Source organism: Heteronotia binoei, chromosome 18, assembly GCF_032191835.1.
Source record: "Heteronotia binoei isolate CCM8104 ecotype False Entrance Well chromosome 18, APGP_CSIRO_Hbin_v1, whole genome shotgun sequence".
NCBI lineage: Eukaryota > Metazoa > Chordata > Lepidosauria > Squamata > Gekkonidae > Heteronotia > Heteronotia binoei.
In genome coordinates this window covers 16,302,018-16,318,693 of record NC_083240.1, presented here as the reverse complement: position 1 = coordinate 16,318,693, position 16,676 = coordinate 16,302,018, and the positions used below count along the sequence as shown (strand labels likewise).

At 47.9% G+C, this 16,676-nt stretch overlaps 1 protein-coding gene across 6 annotated transcripts in view; it reads right to left on the bottom strand.

Moving 5' to 3' along the window:
- EPHB2 (EPH receptor B2) overlaps positions 1–16,676 on the bottom strand; it is a 159,405-nt gene that overhangs the window by 49,912 nt on the left and 92,817 nt on the right. For all 6 annotated transcript variants that reach the window (XM_060259166.1, XM_060259167.1, XM_060259168.1 and 3 more), the window contains exon 4: positions 1,496–1,651. In XM_060259166.1, the coding sequence (XP_060115149.1) occupies positions 1,496–1,651 (156 nt within the window). The remainder of the gene's footprint in view (positions 1–1,495; positions 1,652–16,676) is intronic.

Here is a 16,676-nt window from a genome sequence, read left to right as displayed (position 1 = left end):
GTAGAGCTAACATAAGAACAAGAGAAGCCATGTTGGATCAGGCCAATGGCCCATCCAGTCCAACACTCTGTGTCACACAGTGGCCAAAAAACCCCAAGTGCCATCAAGAAGTCCATCAGTGGAGCCAGGACACTAGAAGCCCTCCCACTGTTGCCCCTCCAAGCACCAAGAATACAGAACATCACTTGCCCCAGACAGAGAGTTCCAACAATATGCTGTAGCTACTGATAGCTACAGCTAATACTAATAGCTGATACAGCTGTAGCTACTGATAGCTACAGCTAATACTAATAGCTACTGATGGACCTCTGCTCCAGATGTTTATCCAATCCCCTCTTGGGTGTTGCTCTCCACAGCAGGTGGGGACGATCAGCATTCTGACTCATGAAGCCCATCACAAAACTGAGATGTTAATTAGTGAGTCATCACATCCTCCTTGGCTGATTCACGTGGAGTGGTCAAGGGAAAAGACCTTGAGTTCCGCCACCATGCCTATTCTTCAGATGCAATCAGTTCACTAGTATGGCTTGTCATGCGAGTCCCAGAGCTGTGGGAACTGTCCTATCTGACAAGGCTTGCACCTAAGAACATAGCAAGACCCCTGCTGGATCAGAGAAGTTGCTTTGAAGGGCCAACAAACACAGCATGGAAGCTGAGGCCTTCCCCTGATGTTGCCTTCCAGTGCTGGTATTCAAAGGTCCTCTGACTATGGATGCAGAGGTTCCCGTTAGTCACCATGGCCAGCAGCCACTGACAGACCTCTCCTCCTCCTTGAATTTGTCTTAAGCGCCTTTTAAATCCTTCCGTGCTCATAGGCAATTGTGCTCATGGCCACATTTGCTGCCAATGAATTCCACAATTCATTTCTCACAGTGGTGGTGAAGGTGAGGACAAGATGCGCCCGTTAGGCTATTTGCATGGAAGCCTCATCAAATGAAACCAGGCCTTGAATTCAGCAGGAGCTCACAAGAGCACATCTCCTGAACCTTTCTGACAGCCCCCCTCCTCCTCCCCACCTACCTACCTTGTCCATTGAATAGAAGGTGCAGCTGCATAACAATCCCTGGATTAGGAGAGCGGGCAGCCAGCCAGCCACCAGGAGCTTTGCCACACCTCCAGCAGCATTCGTTAACCCCTGGAGAAGCCTGCACCACCCTTTCTTCACTTCTTATGTGATTTTGGGCAGCGGGTGGCTTGCTGGCCTTTTGACTATGCGGGGGGGGGGGGGGGGATGCAGCCAAGGAGAGCCCCACGTGAGCAATGCCTGATTGGACTGGATGGATCTCTAGCCAGCCCAAACAGGTCTCACTTGTCCGGGGCTCTCCTTTCTTGCATTGGGTTGCTTTTGGCTAGTGAGGGGTGGTGGTATATGCTAATGAGTTATACTAATGAACTCCACCACCTATTTTTCTACAAAACGACCCCTGCATGAAACCATGAAGAACAAGGCCTACACCTTCACCCCTCCCTCCCTTCCCTCACGGGAGCAACGTACTGGTGCAGGGCATGTCCAGCGGGTCGGAGTCTGCCCGATAGTAGCTGTTGCGGCAGACGCAGTTGGTGGCACCTTCTGACGTCGTCCGGCTGTTGATGGGGCAATGGATGCAGCCCTCGTCTCCCTGATTGGCTTTGAAGGTTCCAGAGGGACAGCCTGGAATGAAAGAAACAGAGAAATGCAAGCCATCAAGAAGAGAAATCTAGGGAGGAGTGGGGCTCGCACATGCATTCAGAACAAGTCATAATATCCATTTCTGAGCAAAGAGAAGTGATGATTACCAGGCAGAATCATAGCCCTGGGGAGTTGCCCCCCCCCCAAAAAAACCCATTCCAGACTTCTTCTGTATGCTGCTTAGAAGGATGCCAATGTGGTACAGTGGCTAGAGCTTCAAGCTAAGACAGGGGGAAACCCAGGTTCGAATCTTTCCTCAGCCACAAAGCTCACTAGGTAACCCTGGGCCAGTCATGTTTTCTCTCCACCTAAACCAAGCTTGCAGGGCTGTTGTGAAAACAAAATGCAAGAGGAGGAGGAAGAAGAAGACGACAACAACACTGGATTTATATCCCGCCCTCCATTCTGAATCTCAAAGTCTCACAGTCTCCTTTACCTTCCTCCCCCACAACAGACACCCTGCGAAGTGAGTGGGGCTGGAGAGGGCTCTCACAGCAGCTGCCCTTTCAAGGACAACCTCTGCCAGAGCTGCGGCTGACCCAAGGCCATTCCAGCAGGTGCAAGTGGAGGTGTGGGGAATCAAACCCGGTTCTCCCAGGAAAGAGTCCACGCACCACTACACCAAACATCATTTTAGGGATACAGTGCAAAACTTGGAAACCGCCTACATCATCCGGAGCTCTGATAAAGACAATGGCACCAAGTTCAACGTTATAAGGCAAAAACATGCATACTGTGTTTTGCACAATCATCCTCCAAGAAACATACCTACCCCCGCCTTCCAGTATTCCAGCTATTATATACAAAGCACTGGAAGAACTGGCAAGTTCTTATGCTAAATTGTACATAATTACACATCATTTTAGGAATACTTAATGCAAAACTTGGAAACTCACAGACTATCTGAAATCAGGCTAAATGCATCCTGCCTAGATTCTTCCTCATGTCACATTTTGGCACTCCAGTGTGCAATTTCTGGCCAGAAGAGAGTTGGGAGTGGGGGACTTGGACCATACTCCCTCTAAGCTGTGGAGTCTTGCGATCAAAAATTCTACTTTGTGAGCTGCTGGCATTAAAGTTGTGAGCTGCTGCAAAAATTAGTTTGCTCTGGGGCCATTTTTCCTGAGCCGAGACAAAAATGTATGAGCTGAAGGATAAAACACTGTGAGTTAGCTCACACTAACTCAGCTTAGAGGGAACACTGGTCCCGGGGTCGTTCTGGAATTACAACCCATCTCCAGACTACAGAGATCAGTTTCCCTGGAGAAACTGTCTGCTTTGGAAGGTGGACTCTTATCATATAGAAACTGAAGTCTTGGAGAAACTGAAGTCCTTCGACACCCCCGCCCCCCAAAAAAAAATCTCCAGGAATTCCCCAAACCAGACCTGGCACCGGAGGGGATGTGGCGTCACATCCTCCACTTTGCCAACACCCTCACCCAAGTTTCCAGCGCTCTGCACTGCGGAAATCCCCAGCTTATTTTATTTACAGATCCCCTTTCCATTTTTTTTGTTTTTACAAACATAAAATCCACAAGGCAGTTTACAGCATACCCACGAGCAGTGTTCCCTCTAAGCTGAGTTAGTGTGAGCTAGCTCACAGTTTTTTAGCCTCCAACTCACACATTTTTTTTTTTTGCTTGACTCAGGAAAAATGGCCCCAGAGCAAACTAATTCATGCAGGAGCTCACATTAATGCCAGTAGCTCACATATTAGCATTTTTGCTCTCAAGACTCTACAGCTTAGAGGGAGTAATGCCTACAAGATACAGCAAAGCCGTTTAAAAAAAAAAATTCAAAACCTTCCACCTCCACATCCAAACTGGCTCCCCACCCCACAGTGCCATGACTCGGCGCAGCTCAAACGGCCCAATTCAAACCCACCCCTGAAGCCGGCTGTTCTCAGCTCTTGAGGGAAGGAGTTCCACAGTCCCAGGGGGGCAACGGTCTAATAAGCCCTCCCTTGGGCTCTTGCCAGTTCCCACGTTTCCAAATGGGAGGGCACTCCGTCTCGCGCTGGCCGGTTGTTCGCATCTGTGTGATCCCCCTCTGGCAGAGTGCCCTGGTACAGCTCCAGCCTTTGCTGTGTGTGTGTGTAGGGGGAGCAGACTCTCTTCTGTGTAACATGAAGACCCGCTTGCTCCCTGGACGACCCAGGCAGTGCCAGTAAAAGCTATCACCTTACTTCTTTCCCCCCATCTCTTAACCCCTTCGCAATCTTGTCCCTTTAAGTATGTCGGCTCTCAGGGGCTGAAGATGGGCAGTTTTTCCCCTGTCAGCTGGAGCAGCTGCGAGGCCAAAATGAGATTCTCAGACCTCCCCCCCCCCCCGCGACACAAACCCTAGATTGATTCAAAAGAAAGGACACACACACACGGCCCGGGTCCTGGGGCCTTGTCCCCCTGCGACAGCTGCGAGGCCAGCTTCTGGGCTCTCCTCGACCCTTTCTCACCGCTTCTCAATGTGTCAATCAAGCCATTTTACTTTGGGCCTGCTCTGGATCTTGTCCAACTGGATTACTGTCAGGGACGAGCTAATGGGAACGTCTCTCCCCAGTTTTAAAACAGCGATGTGGCCTGCTGCCGTGACCTCTATGGCCCTGGTTCGCTCAAGGTCCCCAGATCTCCGAAGCTAAGCAGAGTCGGCCCTGATGGGAGAACTCAAAGGAAGTCCAGGGTTGCTATGCATCTGTGTGGAAATTAGCGCCAAATTGTTTTAAATGGTTTTAATCTAATGTTCATTGAAATGTTTTTAATTGCTGTTCTGTTATGCATTGTGAGTCACCCTGAGCCGGCTTTGGCGGGGAGGGCGGGATATAAATCAAATAAACATAAACAACAGAGCTGTAGGGTTCCTGCCAGGTCTGTGTTGGAAAATACCTGCAGACTTTAGGGTGGATTTGGAGAGGGCGGAGTTTGGGGAGGGGAGGAGCCTCAGCATGGTACAAGGCCATAGAGTTCCCCCCTCAAAGCAGCCATTTTCTCCAGGGGAGCTGGAGATCAGTTGTAAAAGCCGGAGATCTCCAGGCCCCACCTGGAGGCTGGCATCCCTACAAGACAATGGAAATAGGGCTGCCAAGCCCCCGGTCCGGGTGGGGAACCTCCCCCTACATCGCTGGCATGGTGATGTCACTCAGAAGTGATGTCATCAAAATAGTGGTGCCCATGCGGGGCCGCTCTAGGCGTTTCCAGGAAAACTCTATGGTTTTCCTGGACACTCTAGCCATTTGGGAGGGAAAACCCTCTTCCCACTATGGGATCCTGGGGACTTGGCAACCCTAAATGGAAAACTACCTCTGTGAGTCTCCCTCACCTTGAAAACCCTACGGGGTCACCACTGTCAGCAGTGATTTGACAGCATTTTCCACCATACCAGCTACTAGTTTGTTTTCTGAGTTCAGTTCAAGATGGTGGACATGATCTTCATGGTATAGGATCCATGCTTCTGAAAGATCCTACATGTCCCCATGTGCTGTGTTCTTCTAGTGGCCACCTGCTAGGTTTTTCCCTGTTTGGGTTAACCCATTTGGTATCAACCTGAGACTGTGCTTTGTCTATTATAATTCTCACCCTAGGAAGCTGTTTTTTTACTAGGGGTATCAATGGGGCAAAGCCATTTGGCCTTTCTTTTCAGGGAGTGAGGGTTATTTTGAGTTTCACAGCTCTTGGTACATTTAAACTCAGGACATGTACAATGCCTCGAGCCACAGGGAAAGGCAGGGCGTAAATACCTTAATCAATAAGATATGGGGTGGAATTGTTTTCTGTGGCCCCAAAAGGTAAGACCAGAACCAGTGGGCTTAAATTAAATCAAAAGAGTTTCCGGCTCAACATTAGGAAGAACTTCCTGACCGTTAGAGCGGTTCCTCAGTGGAACAGGCTTCCTCAGGAGGTGGTGGGCTCTCCTTCCTTGGAGGTTTTTAAACAGAGGCTAGAAGGCCACCTGACAGCAATGAGGATCCTGTGAATTTAGGGAGAGGTATTTGTGAGTTTCCTGCATTGTGAAGAGGAGTTGGACTGGATGACCCTGGAGATCCCTTCCAACTCTATGATTCTATGAATAAGTGAAATTATTCATTGTATAGAGAGGGGGGAGCAATGGCAAAGGTATCTCGGGGGGGAGGGTTAGGGTTGGCAATTCTGGAAATTCCTGGAGATTTTAGGGTGGAGCTTGTAGAGGACGGGGTTTGGAGAGGAAAGGGAACCTCAGTGGGGTCTGAAGGGCAGGAAAGAGAGTCAGAGACACTGATTGAACAGGAAAGTGTGGCCATGAATGCGTTGGGTTGCCAGCTTCCAAAGGGTGCCTGTAGATCTCCTGGTATTACAACTGATCTCCAGACTGCAGAGATCAGTTGGAGAAAATGGCCATTTTTGTAAGGTGGACTCTATGTTATTATACCCCACTGAAGTCCATCCCCTCTTCAAACCCCGCCCTCCTCACGCTCCACCTCCAAAATCTCTAGGTGTTTCCCAACCCAATGAATACAGCAATGCGCACCAATAGTCATGGAATTCTTACGTCCTGAGGTGTGCATGTTCTAGTACAGGGGTGGCCAAACTGTAGCTTGGGAGCCACATATGGCTCTTTCACACATATTGTGTGGCTCTCAAAGCCTCCACCATCCCATTGGCCAGCCTGGAGAAGGTATTTGTCTCTTTAAATTGCTTCTCCAAGCCAAGCCAGCATTTAAAGTTAAAGTTGCTTTCTTTCCACCTCTTTCTTCCCCATCTATTTTCCTTCCTTCCTTCCTTCCTTCCTTCCTTCCTTCCTTCCTTCCTTCCTTCCTTCCTTCCTTCCTTCCTTCCTTCCTTCCTTCCTTCCTTCCTGTCTCGCAGCTCTCAGACATCTAACATCCATGTCTTGCAGATCTCAAACACCTGACATTTATTCTACGTGGCTCTTACATTAAGCAAGTTTGGCCACCCAAGAGATTCAATAGGTGATGTCTCATATCCTTGGTTTTGACACACGTGAGTTTGGGGGGCCTAGAGAAATACACCGTGGGGACTGGAGGAATTAAACTTTAAGGGGAAAAGACAGCAATACTTCCCAGTTTCTAACTTGCTTTTAAGAGAAAGAAAACACATAAACACCCCCCCCCCCCATCATTCAGGCATCTTCTGAGATCACAGAAGTTCATGAGAGGTTGGGGGGCGGGGTTTATAATGCCCTGCAGGCCCCTCCACTCCTGATTCATTTGCTGCAGTGTATGTAGAGCAATTCTGGCATAACAGCCAGACTTTTGATCTAAGTCGGATCTGGGACACCCAGGTTTGAATCCACACCCTTCCCTGGAAGCTCGCTGGGTGACCTGAGATCCTCTGCCTAACATACGTCATAGGATTGTTGTGCAGATAAAACGGAAGAGGGAAGAATTATGTTACAGGTTGCTTTGGGCCCCCACCAGGGAGAAAAGGGAGATATAAATAGCTGAACAAAAGCAAGGTGTCTTTCTTTGATTCTTTCCCTGCTGTCTTCACCAAAGAGTTCTGGAGAGAGAGAGAAAGAAAGAAAGGGAGGGAGGAGGGGGGAACCAGCCAAATCTGAGATTTGCAATAAATCAACACCCAAAAGGGAAACAGATGGGGAAAGACTGTAATCTGCATAATTTGCTTTCTGCATTGATCTTGGGGGTTCATGATGCAGAACCAGGGAGGGAGAGAAGTCTTTTCTGACACAAGGTGCTCAGCTGTCCACCCTGCCTGCAGTCGGGGCAAAGACAGATACTGCATCTGATCAGCTCAGCTGGGAAATACATTGTTGTGACCAGGGCCAGATTAACATTTAGGCCATGTAGGCACTGGCCAATGGGCCCCCATGCCTTTAGGGGCCCCAGGCCAGCTCCCCCCACCCCAATTTTCTCCCTGCTTGCAGCCCTCCCAGCCTGAACCTGCAGCCAGCAACTGAGCTGCTCTTTGCCTGACTTGCCTGGTGTGGCTGATGGTGGCATTGTTGCCAAATTTGCCTCTCTCTACCTCTTCCCTGCAGCTTTGTCCAAGGGGCTTTTGAGAAGGTGGCTACAGCAGAGGCTGCAGGCTGCCGCTCCAACTCTGAGATAGTTTGAGAGAGGCTCCTAAGATTTTGACTGCCTAGGGGCCTCCACAAAGTTTAATCTGGCCCTGGTTCCAGGGCCGATCAGTAACTTGACACAAGTGTTAGAACCAAATCATGCTTGAGAGCATGTTCAGTTTGCTGTACTCAAAGATAATCAAGCATTTTGGGGTGCTCCTCAATGCATTCATGTACCCCTTCTTGCGGAGCTGGAAAGGTATAGGAAGCTGGGGATATGGGGAGAGCGATGCAACTGTTAAGCTGCTATGTGCACAGGGGAAAACAATGATATGCAGGAGTTACTCAAATGCAAGACTGGTTTTCCCCCAGGTGTGCCACCCCCCCAAAAAGAAACATTCATCTTACATTTGCAAACAAGTCAAAGTTACACCCAATGATATTATGAAGCTGCCTTATACTGAATCAGACCCTCCATCAAAGTATTGTCTACTCGGACGGGCAGCGGCTCTGCAGGGTCTCAAGCTGAGGTTTTTCACTCCTACTTGCCTGGACCCCTTTTAGTTGGAGATGCCGGGGATTGAACCTTGGACCTTCTGCTTACCAAGCAGATGCTCTACCACTGAGCCACCATCCCTCCAAATTGTTTTTTTGCATATAATATTTTTAAGGGATTCATCTTACATTCAGGGTTGTCTTCCTTCTGAATAAATAGGGGACAAATCTCACCGCATTTGGTATTTTGTTAGTGTGCGTGCATGCATGCATGCATGCATGCAACTCATGGCGACTTTTGGCAACCCTGGGGCATGGAGGATGTTCAGAGAAATGGCTTGATGCAGCCTGCCTCTGCCTCCCACTCCTGGTATACCTGGAGGTCTCCCTTTCAAATACTTGCCAGGGTCAGCCCTGTTTAGCTTCCAAGATCTGATGAGATTGGGCTTGCCTGGGCTATCCAGGTCAGGGCATCTCACCACATTTAATGCAATTATATTGGATTTGAAGAAGATATTGGATTTATATCCTGCCCTATACTCTGAATCTCAGAGTCTCAGAGTGGTTACAATTTCCTTTATGACAACTGCAGATTTATACCCTGCCCTTCTCTCTGAAACAGGGTCTCAGAGCAGCTTACAATCTCCTTTATCTTCTCCTCCCACAACAGACACCCTGTGAGGTGCGTGGGGCTGAGAGGGCTCTCACAACAGCTGCCCTTTCAAGGACAACCTCTGCCAGAGCTGTGGCTGACCCAAGGCCATTCCAGCAGCTAAAAGTGGAGGAGTGGGGAATCAAACCCAGTTCTCCCAGAGAGGAGTCTGTGCAATTAAAAATATGTGGCGTACATTACTCCACAGGGGGGGAGGCTACCTGTCATGTTGCCAGTAGGATGAACATGAAGACATCCTTACTAGGAGCAAATGCACCCAAATAGTTGTTTCCAGGGGTCGTTTTGTAGAAAAATAGGTGGTGGAGCTCATCCAGGGATTGTTATGCAGCTGCACCTGGTATTCAATGGACAAGGTGGGAAGGAGGAGGTGGAACTCTCAGAAAGGATCAGGAGCTGTGCTCCTTCTGTGAGCTCCCACGGAATCCAAAGCCTGGTTGTTTCCATGTTTTAATATTCTTGCACTGGAGCCTTTAACTAATTTTGTATCCTCACACACATTTGTATGCCGCATGCTCTCCTTTTTCCCCCTTAAGGCTTTAGGATTAGTTTGCTGCAAATACCAGTTGGCACAGGAAGCCACTCAGGACATGGAGGGAAGCACCTCTTCCCCCCCATCAGTAATTCAGCAAATCCCACGCCCACCTCTTCCACTCCAGAAGCTTTCAAGAAAAAACATTAAGAGACCTGCGGTTCAAATTCAGGATTGATCACTAAAGCCCGATTCTCTGCTCTTTGTGGATTCGGTTTGCATTGAGCACACGGCAACTTATCTTCCAGGAATCTGCCCTGTCTGTCTCTCTACTGCTTTGGCTGAGCCGAGCCGGAACAAATCCCTGTGGAGATGAGGTAGGGAATTCCCTTCAGTTCTCACAGGTCAAGGTTATCTGGCCGAGGCTTTGGCTTTTCCTTGGGGATATCCAGTAATTGCAAGAATGGAGATGGTGTGTGTGGTGGTGGGGGGGTGGAAAGCCAGACTGGTTCTTTTGGAGCTCACCTAGCCGAGCCCCGCATCCTCCCACCAGCCAAGAACGGGTCAAGCAGATCAGATTTTGAATTGCTCATCCCTGCTCTTTCGAAACTCCCCCCCCCCACACACACACACAAATCAAACCTGTGCTTGTTAATTTTTAAATCATTTCCTGTCCCCTTGCCCTGATATCTTTTCCATAGAGCGCAGGCAGCATTCAGAGTTAGTTGCGTGTCAATCAAGAGGTCTCATACATAAAAATGACATCCCGGGTATATACAAATTGTATATTAAAACCGTACAACCGCGTACACATTACAAACAAATCTACAAAACCGGTCACGGAAAAGCAGGGAACCGAAACTAATGACAAAAATATCAACGTGCAAAGAAAGAGAACTGGGGCGGGGGGACTTCAGGAATCGGGAGGCCCTGGCTTTAACTCTTCCACTGCCAATCCAAACCTGAGGAACACTGCTACTACCAGGGCTTTTTTTGTAGAACAAGCCCAGCAAGAATTCATTAGCATATTAAGCCATACTCCCTGACATCACCATGGTTTGACATCACTCCCCTCTTGGTAGAAAAAGCCTAACATGAACTCATTTGCATATTAGGTCATACCCCCTGCCACCAAGCCAGCCAGAACTGCCACCAAGTCAGCCGGAACTGCCACCAAGTCAGCAGGAACTGCCACCAAGCCAGCTGGAACTGCCACCAAGCCAGCCGGAACTGCGTTCTTGTGCATTCCTGCTCAAAAAAAAAAAGTCTTGGCTACTACCAATAAGTGGTGGAGTCTTGTAAGCAAAAATTCTACTTTGTGAGCTACTGGCATTAAAGTTGTGAGCTACTGCAGGAATTAGTTTGCTCCAGGACCATCCTTCCTAGGCTAAGACAAAAACATGTGAGCCGGAGGCTAAAAAACTGAGCTGGCTCACACCAACTCAGCTTAGAGGAAACAACGGCTACTGCACAGTGTTATAAGAGCTAACCATCATTATAAAGTCGTACATCTACATCTGGGGTATCTCTCCTTGACTCCCACCCCCAAAAGTACACAGGGTTTATTAACGCAAAGGGGGGGAAACACCTCTGGGGTTATGCTGTGTGTTGATTGCACCTGAAATTACCATCCACATATACACAGAATGGCCAACAATTCTTGATCAACATCTAAATCTCTGTGTTGACATCTACAAGTTCTTTCCGCAATGTGGAAAGTTTCACCTAATCATTTCTATTGTTGTTATTATTGAAATATGACATCAAAGTTCAAGGACATGTAAGGCACCTATGATACATGCTTCGGCGGGGAGGGCAGGATATAAATCCAATCAATCAATCAATCAATCAATCAATCAAATAAATAAATACTACTCTCCAGATGTAATTTTGTTATAAGATTTTGGAGATACAGATTATTTTAAGATATTAAACAAATGCCTAACTTTTATAAATCAATCCACCCCCCCCCCTTTCATCTGGAAATCCCTTTCCAATACGTTGCACAAGCAAATCCGTTACTGTAAGTATATATAATAGAGGGATCATTTGTATTTACAGTAGAACATTTTGCACATGATAGAAGAGATGTAATAACAAATTTGCTCTGACCTGGATAGCCCAGACTAGCCCAATCTCATCAGGAAGAAGAAAATATTGGATTTATATCCTGCCCACCACTCCGAATCTCAGAGTGGCTCACAATCTCCTTGACCTTCCTCCTCCACAACAGACACCATGTGAGGTGGGTGGGGCTGAGAGGGCTCTCCCAGAAGCTGCCCTTTCAAGTACAACTCCTATGAGAGCTATGGCTGACCCAAGGCCATTCCAGCAGTTGCAAGTGCAGAAGTGGGGAATCAAACCCGGTTCTCCCAGATAAAAGTCTGCACACTTAACCATTATACCAAAGTGGCTCTCATATCTCAGAAGCTAAGCAGGGCCAACCCTGACTGGCATTTGGATGAGAACAACAAGGGTCGCTGTGCAAAGGCAGGCGACAATGGCGAACACCTCTGACCATCTCTTGCCTCGAAAACCTTACCGGGTTGCCACAAGTCAGCTGTGACTTCATGGCAAAATTAATAAATAAGTAAATACAACAAGGATTCACTTGCCAATTTCTGCACACCAGGGTGTGTTACAATACACAGCAGCAGGTGTGGCTAGTTTTGCAACTCACTTGGCTGTTCTGAGGCCACCCCACAGGTCCTCCACTCTCTACACAATCCACATGATGGCTTGTTAGGGATGCTTGAGCCCCCAACTTTCATCAGAGGCAAAACAAAGTGGAAGCACAGTGCACAAGCAGAACAGAAAAAAAACAACTGCGCAATATCAATCAACTGATAAAGCAATGTTTATCAAGACCTCTTCTATAGTCTCAATAAACATATACCATGAACAACTTAGCAAAAGATCTAGCGATACCCAGTGATTAGTATAAGTGTCCAAATAATGGCAGGACCCCAACAGCTCGGCAACGTTTCACTTCCATATCATTGCACCCAATGTTCAAAGTATAAATAAGATGGAGTCCTCGACAAGCGTTAAGTTGATCCTAAAATTGCTCTGCTTTCATCAGGCAGTTCAGCTATTTGAGTACAGCCAGAACCTGTTTGGTGGTTTGCTTCTTGCATATTCAAACAGTACTGTGCAAAATCAGCCGCATTTCATGCAGCCTGAAGAGAGGCCTGGATTCTGCCTTCCAACATACCGGTCGTTATTGTATACTGCTTTGCAGCCTGTTATTTAAACTGGGCACAAACAAGTCAGTTATTTATACGCACTTAAAAAAAAAAAGTCTTACTGTTCGGTGCTCCATCCAAGTGTGGTACTGACGCTGTCTTGAGCATGCACGCTTTTGCATAGCATTATGGGAGCTGATATCCCCCACAAGGTGTTATTTAATCACCTGACCCAACCATCCATGGCCCTGGGAGAGAATCAGTTTCACCTACTCTCAGGGCTTTTTTCTGTTTGTGGCAGGAACTCCTTTACATATTAGGCCACACACACCCTGATGTAGCCAATCCTCTAAGAGCTTACAGTGCTCTTCGTACAGGGCCTACTGTAAGCTCCAGCAGGATTGGCTACATCAGGGAGGCGTTGACTAATATGCAAAGGAGTTCGTGCTACAAAAGAAGAAGACTGCAATTTTATACCCCGGCCTTGTATCTGAATCAGAGACTCAGAGCAGTTTACAATCTCCTTTATCTTCTTCCCCCACAACAGACACTCTGTGAGGTGGGTGGGGCTGAGAGGGCACTCACAGCAGCTGCCCATTCAAGGGCAACTCCTGTGAAACTATGGCTGACCCAAGGCCATTCCAGCAGCTGCAAGTGGAGGAGTGGGGAATCAAACCCGGTTCTCCCAGATAGGAGTCTGCACACTTAACCACTACGCCAAACTGGCTCTCTGCCTCACCTACTGTGCAGACGGCAATGAAACTACCACCACAGCTACTGAGTGGCCGCAGAGCTGTTTGGCAAGATATTAGTTAGCAGAAAGGCAAGGAGATCCAAGGCTCATCGCCACTATTGAAAACGGCATGGACATTTGCTCAGTACATTTGCCGGGAAGTTCCAGCATCCCTAACCAATGATCAGGGCCGGATCAAAGGGGGTGCAGAGGGGGGCGCTTGCCCCGGGAGCCAATAGAGGGGGGGCACCAAGTTGGGTATGGAATCCATTGTATAAGAGAGAATGGCCCAAAAGGGGGCATCATTTATTAATTTTGCCCCCCCCTCAAAAACCATGTAGATCCAGTCCTTCCAATGATGCCACATAGAGACCTAGTTAACTGGTATCTGACGAAATGAGCACTGAATCACACAGGCTTATAACCGGGGAAGGTTAGTCTTTCAGGTTGCTACTGGATTCAAATTCCGTGGGCATTCGATGAAATTGCTGAGCAGACAGGTTAAAACGGATAAAAGGAAGTACTTCTTCACCCAAAGGGTGATTAACATGTGGAATTCACTGCCACAGGAGGTGGTGGCGGCCACAAGCATGGCCACCTTCAAGAGGGGTTTAGATAAAAATATGGAGCAGAGGTCCATCAGTGGCTATTAGCCACAGTGTGTGTGTATATATATATAAAAAAAAATTTTGGCCACTGTGTGACACAGAGTGTTGGACTGGATGGGCCATTGGCCTGATCCAACATGGCTTCTCTTATGTTCTTATGTTCTACATTGACCTGGAATCGCTGTTGGTTTACAAAAGGTACAGATTGCCCCTCAGTAGTTATTTTTAAGCAGCTCACCCCATAAAAGAAGTGATCAAACAAAACAACAATCAGGTAAAAGTTGATTTAAAAAAAATCAGCAACAAACGCAACGACAGAAATCCAGCCAACAAAACAAACAGGTTCAGTCACTTCATTCACAACAGCCTGTTGGAACAAGCATGCTTGCAAAAGAAGGGAAGAGATGAGACTAAGCCAGCTTCCTAGCGAGGGTCCTTTTCAGAATGATGGGGTTGCTACCAAAAAGGCCCTGCTCGTTCCAGGCACCAAGCTGGGATTCACTGAATCTGATAACCTGAGCAGGACCTCAAAGTTGACAGGGGATCACAAGGAAGGAAACGATCTTTGAGATACTAAGGACCCAGACTGATCAAGGTTTTACAACCTGAGAGGGTAGGAAAAAGCCAGTCGCTTAACTATTGCGCTTGGATCCTCTATGAATTGAGACCTACCCCTTCCTCAGCCTCTAACTGCCACTGACTGGGCTATCAGAAAGACACCAAGATGCAACCAATCTTCTTTCTATTGTGCCTTGCTTCAGCTCAGCTAAGAGTCTCCTCCCAAGGAACATTATATATTGAATTTTTAATGCGAGTTCGATTGATTCCTATGCACCGCTTTGGGATTCCTGTGGTCTTGAGCTTCGGGAGCCAATTTTTAAGCTGGGGGAAAAAAATATAGAATAAAAATATAATAAATGTCAGCATATTGAATTGGCACAGAAAAACACTGGATGCCAATGCAATCCAGGAGGCAGCATATGATCTTGCCAGCTTCTGCCTTTCGAGAGTCAGACGACAGCATTGCAGACCAGCCTTCAAGGGCAGCCTCACCCAGAGTTCCACCGCGATAGCCTAGTCTGGAAACCGTCATGGATAACATTGGCCAGAGCTCGATATTTTCGCCACGGGCCTAGTTTGCAAATCAGCTGAAGCTAGAAAAAGATTGGATGCAGAGCAAGCTGCTCTGCCAGGCAGTTTGCCACTCGAGTGAGATGTGAGACAGCGCTGTCATGAACAGGAAGCAGCGGCAGTTAATGAGACAATAAGGTTGCCAAGTCCAATTCAAGAAATATCTGGGGACTTTGGGGGTGGAGCCAGGAGACTTTGGGGGTGGAGTCAGGAGACATTGGGGTGGAGCCAGGTGGAAGGTTGTGACAAGCATAACTGTACTCCAAAGAATCTGGCCATCACATTTAAAGGGACTGCACACCTTTTAAATGCCTTCCCTCCATTGGAAATAATGAAGAACAGGGGCGCCTTCTTTTGGGACTCATAGAATTGGACCCCCCGGTCCAATCCTTTTGAAATCTGGAAGGTATTTTGGGGAGAGGCACTGGATGCTATGCCTCTACCTCAAAAAAACAGCCCCCCCAAGCCCCAGATACCCGCAGATTAATATCCATTATACCCTATGGGAATTGGTCTCCATAGGGAATAATGGAGTGCCCAGCAGACATTTCCCTCTTTGTGCAAACAAGAATGTAAGCTACTGCAAGTGAGCTGTTGCCTTAGCATGGGTTCCTGATAAAAATACAGGCGGCCAGCGGAAGTGGCAGATGAAACATGAACAGAACTTTCGACTCGTGTAGCCGCACCTGTTGGATGGAGGACTCCTACCTCTACACCATTTGAACATACGGTATTCTTGCGTCTTTCAGAAAGGAAATTCACAGACAGCAGGCCATATTACCAATCACTCACAGGATTGAAAATATCTCTTTGGAACTAGAGAAATAACAGCTGAACTTTGAGCTCTGTTGAGCCGCTTTGATTTCTGTTTGATAATTGTTTTTGATCAGTTCCAATGAATTGGCTCTATAAAGTATTCATGTGCATTTGTTTCAAAGCGTGTTAATTTCACAGTGTTTTCTTTCTAGTTTACCCCACCTGGGGATTGGCAACCCTATGAGACAAGTGTTCAGTTAAGATGGCCAACCACAGTAAACAGATATGAGACCCTCCCATGGGCTTTTGGACACCCTCTGCTGCCACTTTCATCCCTTTGGCACATGTGGAAGTTCAATAAAGGAAGAGATGTAGCTCAGGGGTGAAGCACCCAAGCTCTCAAGCAGCTGCATATAGGCCCTGGGCCTGTATGAATTCTGATCATCTGCCCACCATCTCTATTTTCATGCACAAAGCATGCGTGCCCCCAATGACGTCACGATGACATCACTGCCATGCCCACTGAACTTTGCCAAGGCCTCCCGAGGCCTCAGAAGAGTCTGGGGGGGCGGGGGGAGGGCGGCCACGCTCAAAGCGGGGCGGGGGAAGAGGGAGTGCCTCATAGCGCCCAAGGTGGTTGCCTACTTAGCCTATTCCCACGTGCCAGCCCTGGCTCCTGGAGGAGAACGAACTAGTTAGCCGATTTCATCTATTATCCACTTGTGCTGCCTTGAACTGGATGGTCCAAGCTAGAGGAATCTCATCAGATCTCAGAAGCTAAGCAGGGTCAGCCCTGGTTTGTACTTGGATGGGAGACCACCAAGGCAGTCCAGGGTTGCTACACAGAAGCAGACAATGGCGAAACTACCTCTGAACGTGTCTTGCCTTGAAAACTTCACAGGGTTACCATAAGTCAGCTGATTTTACACACATGGGCATGCACTTGTC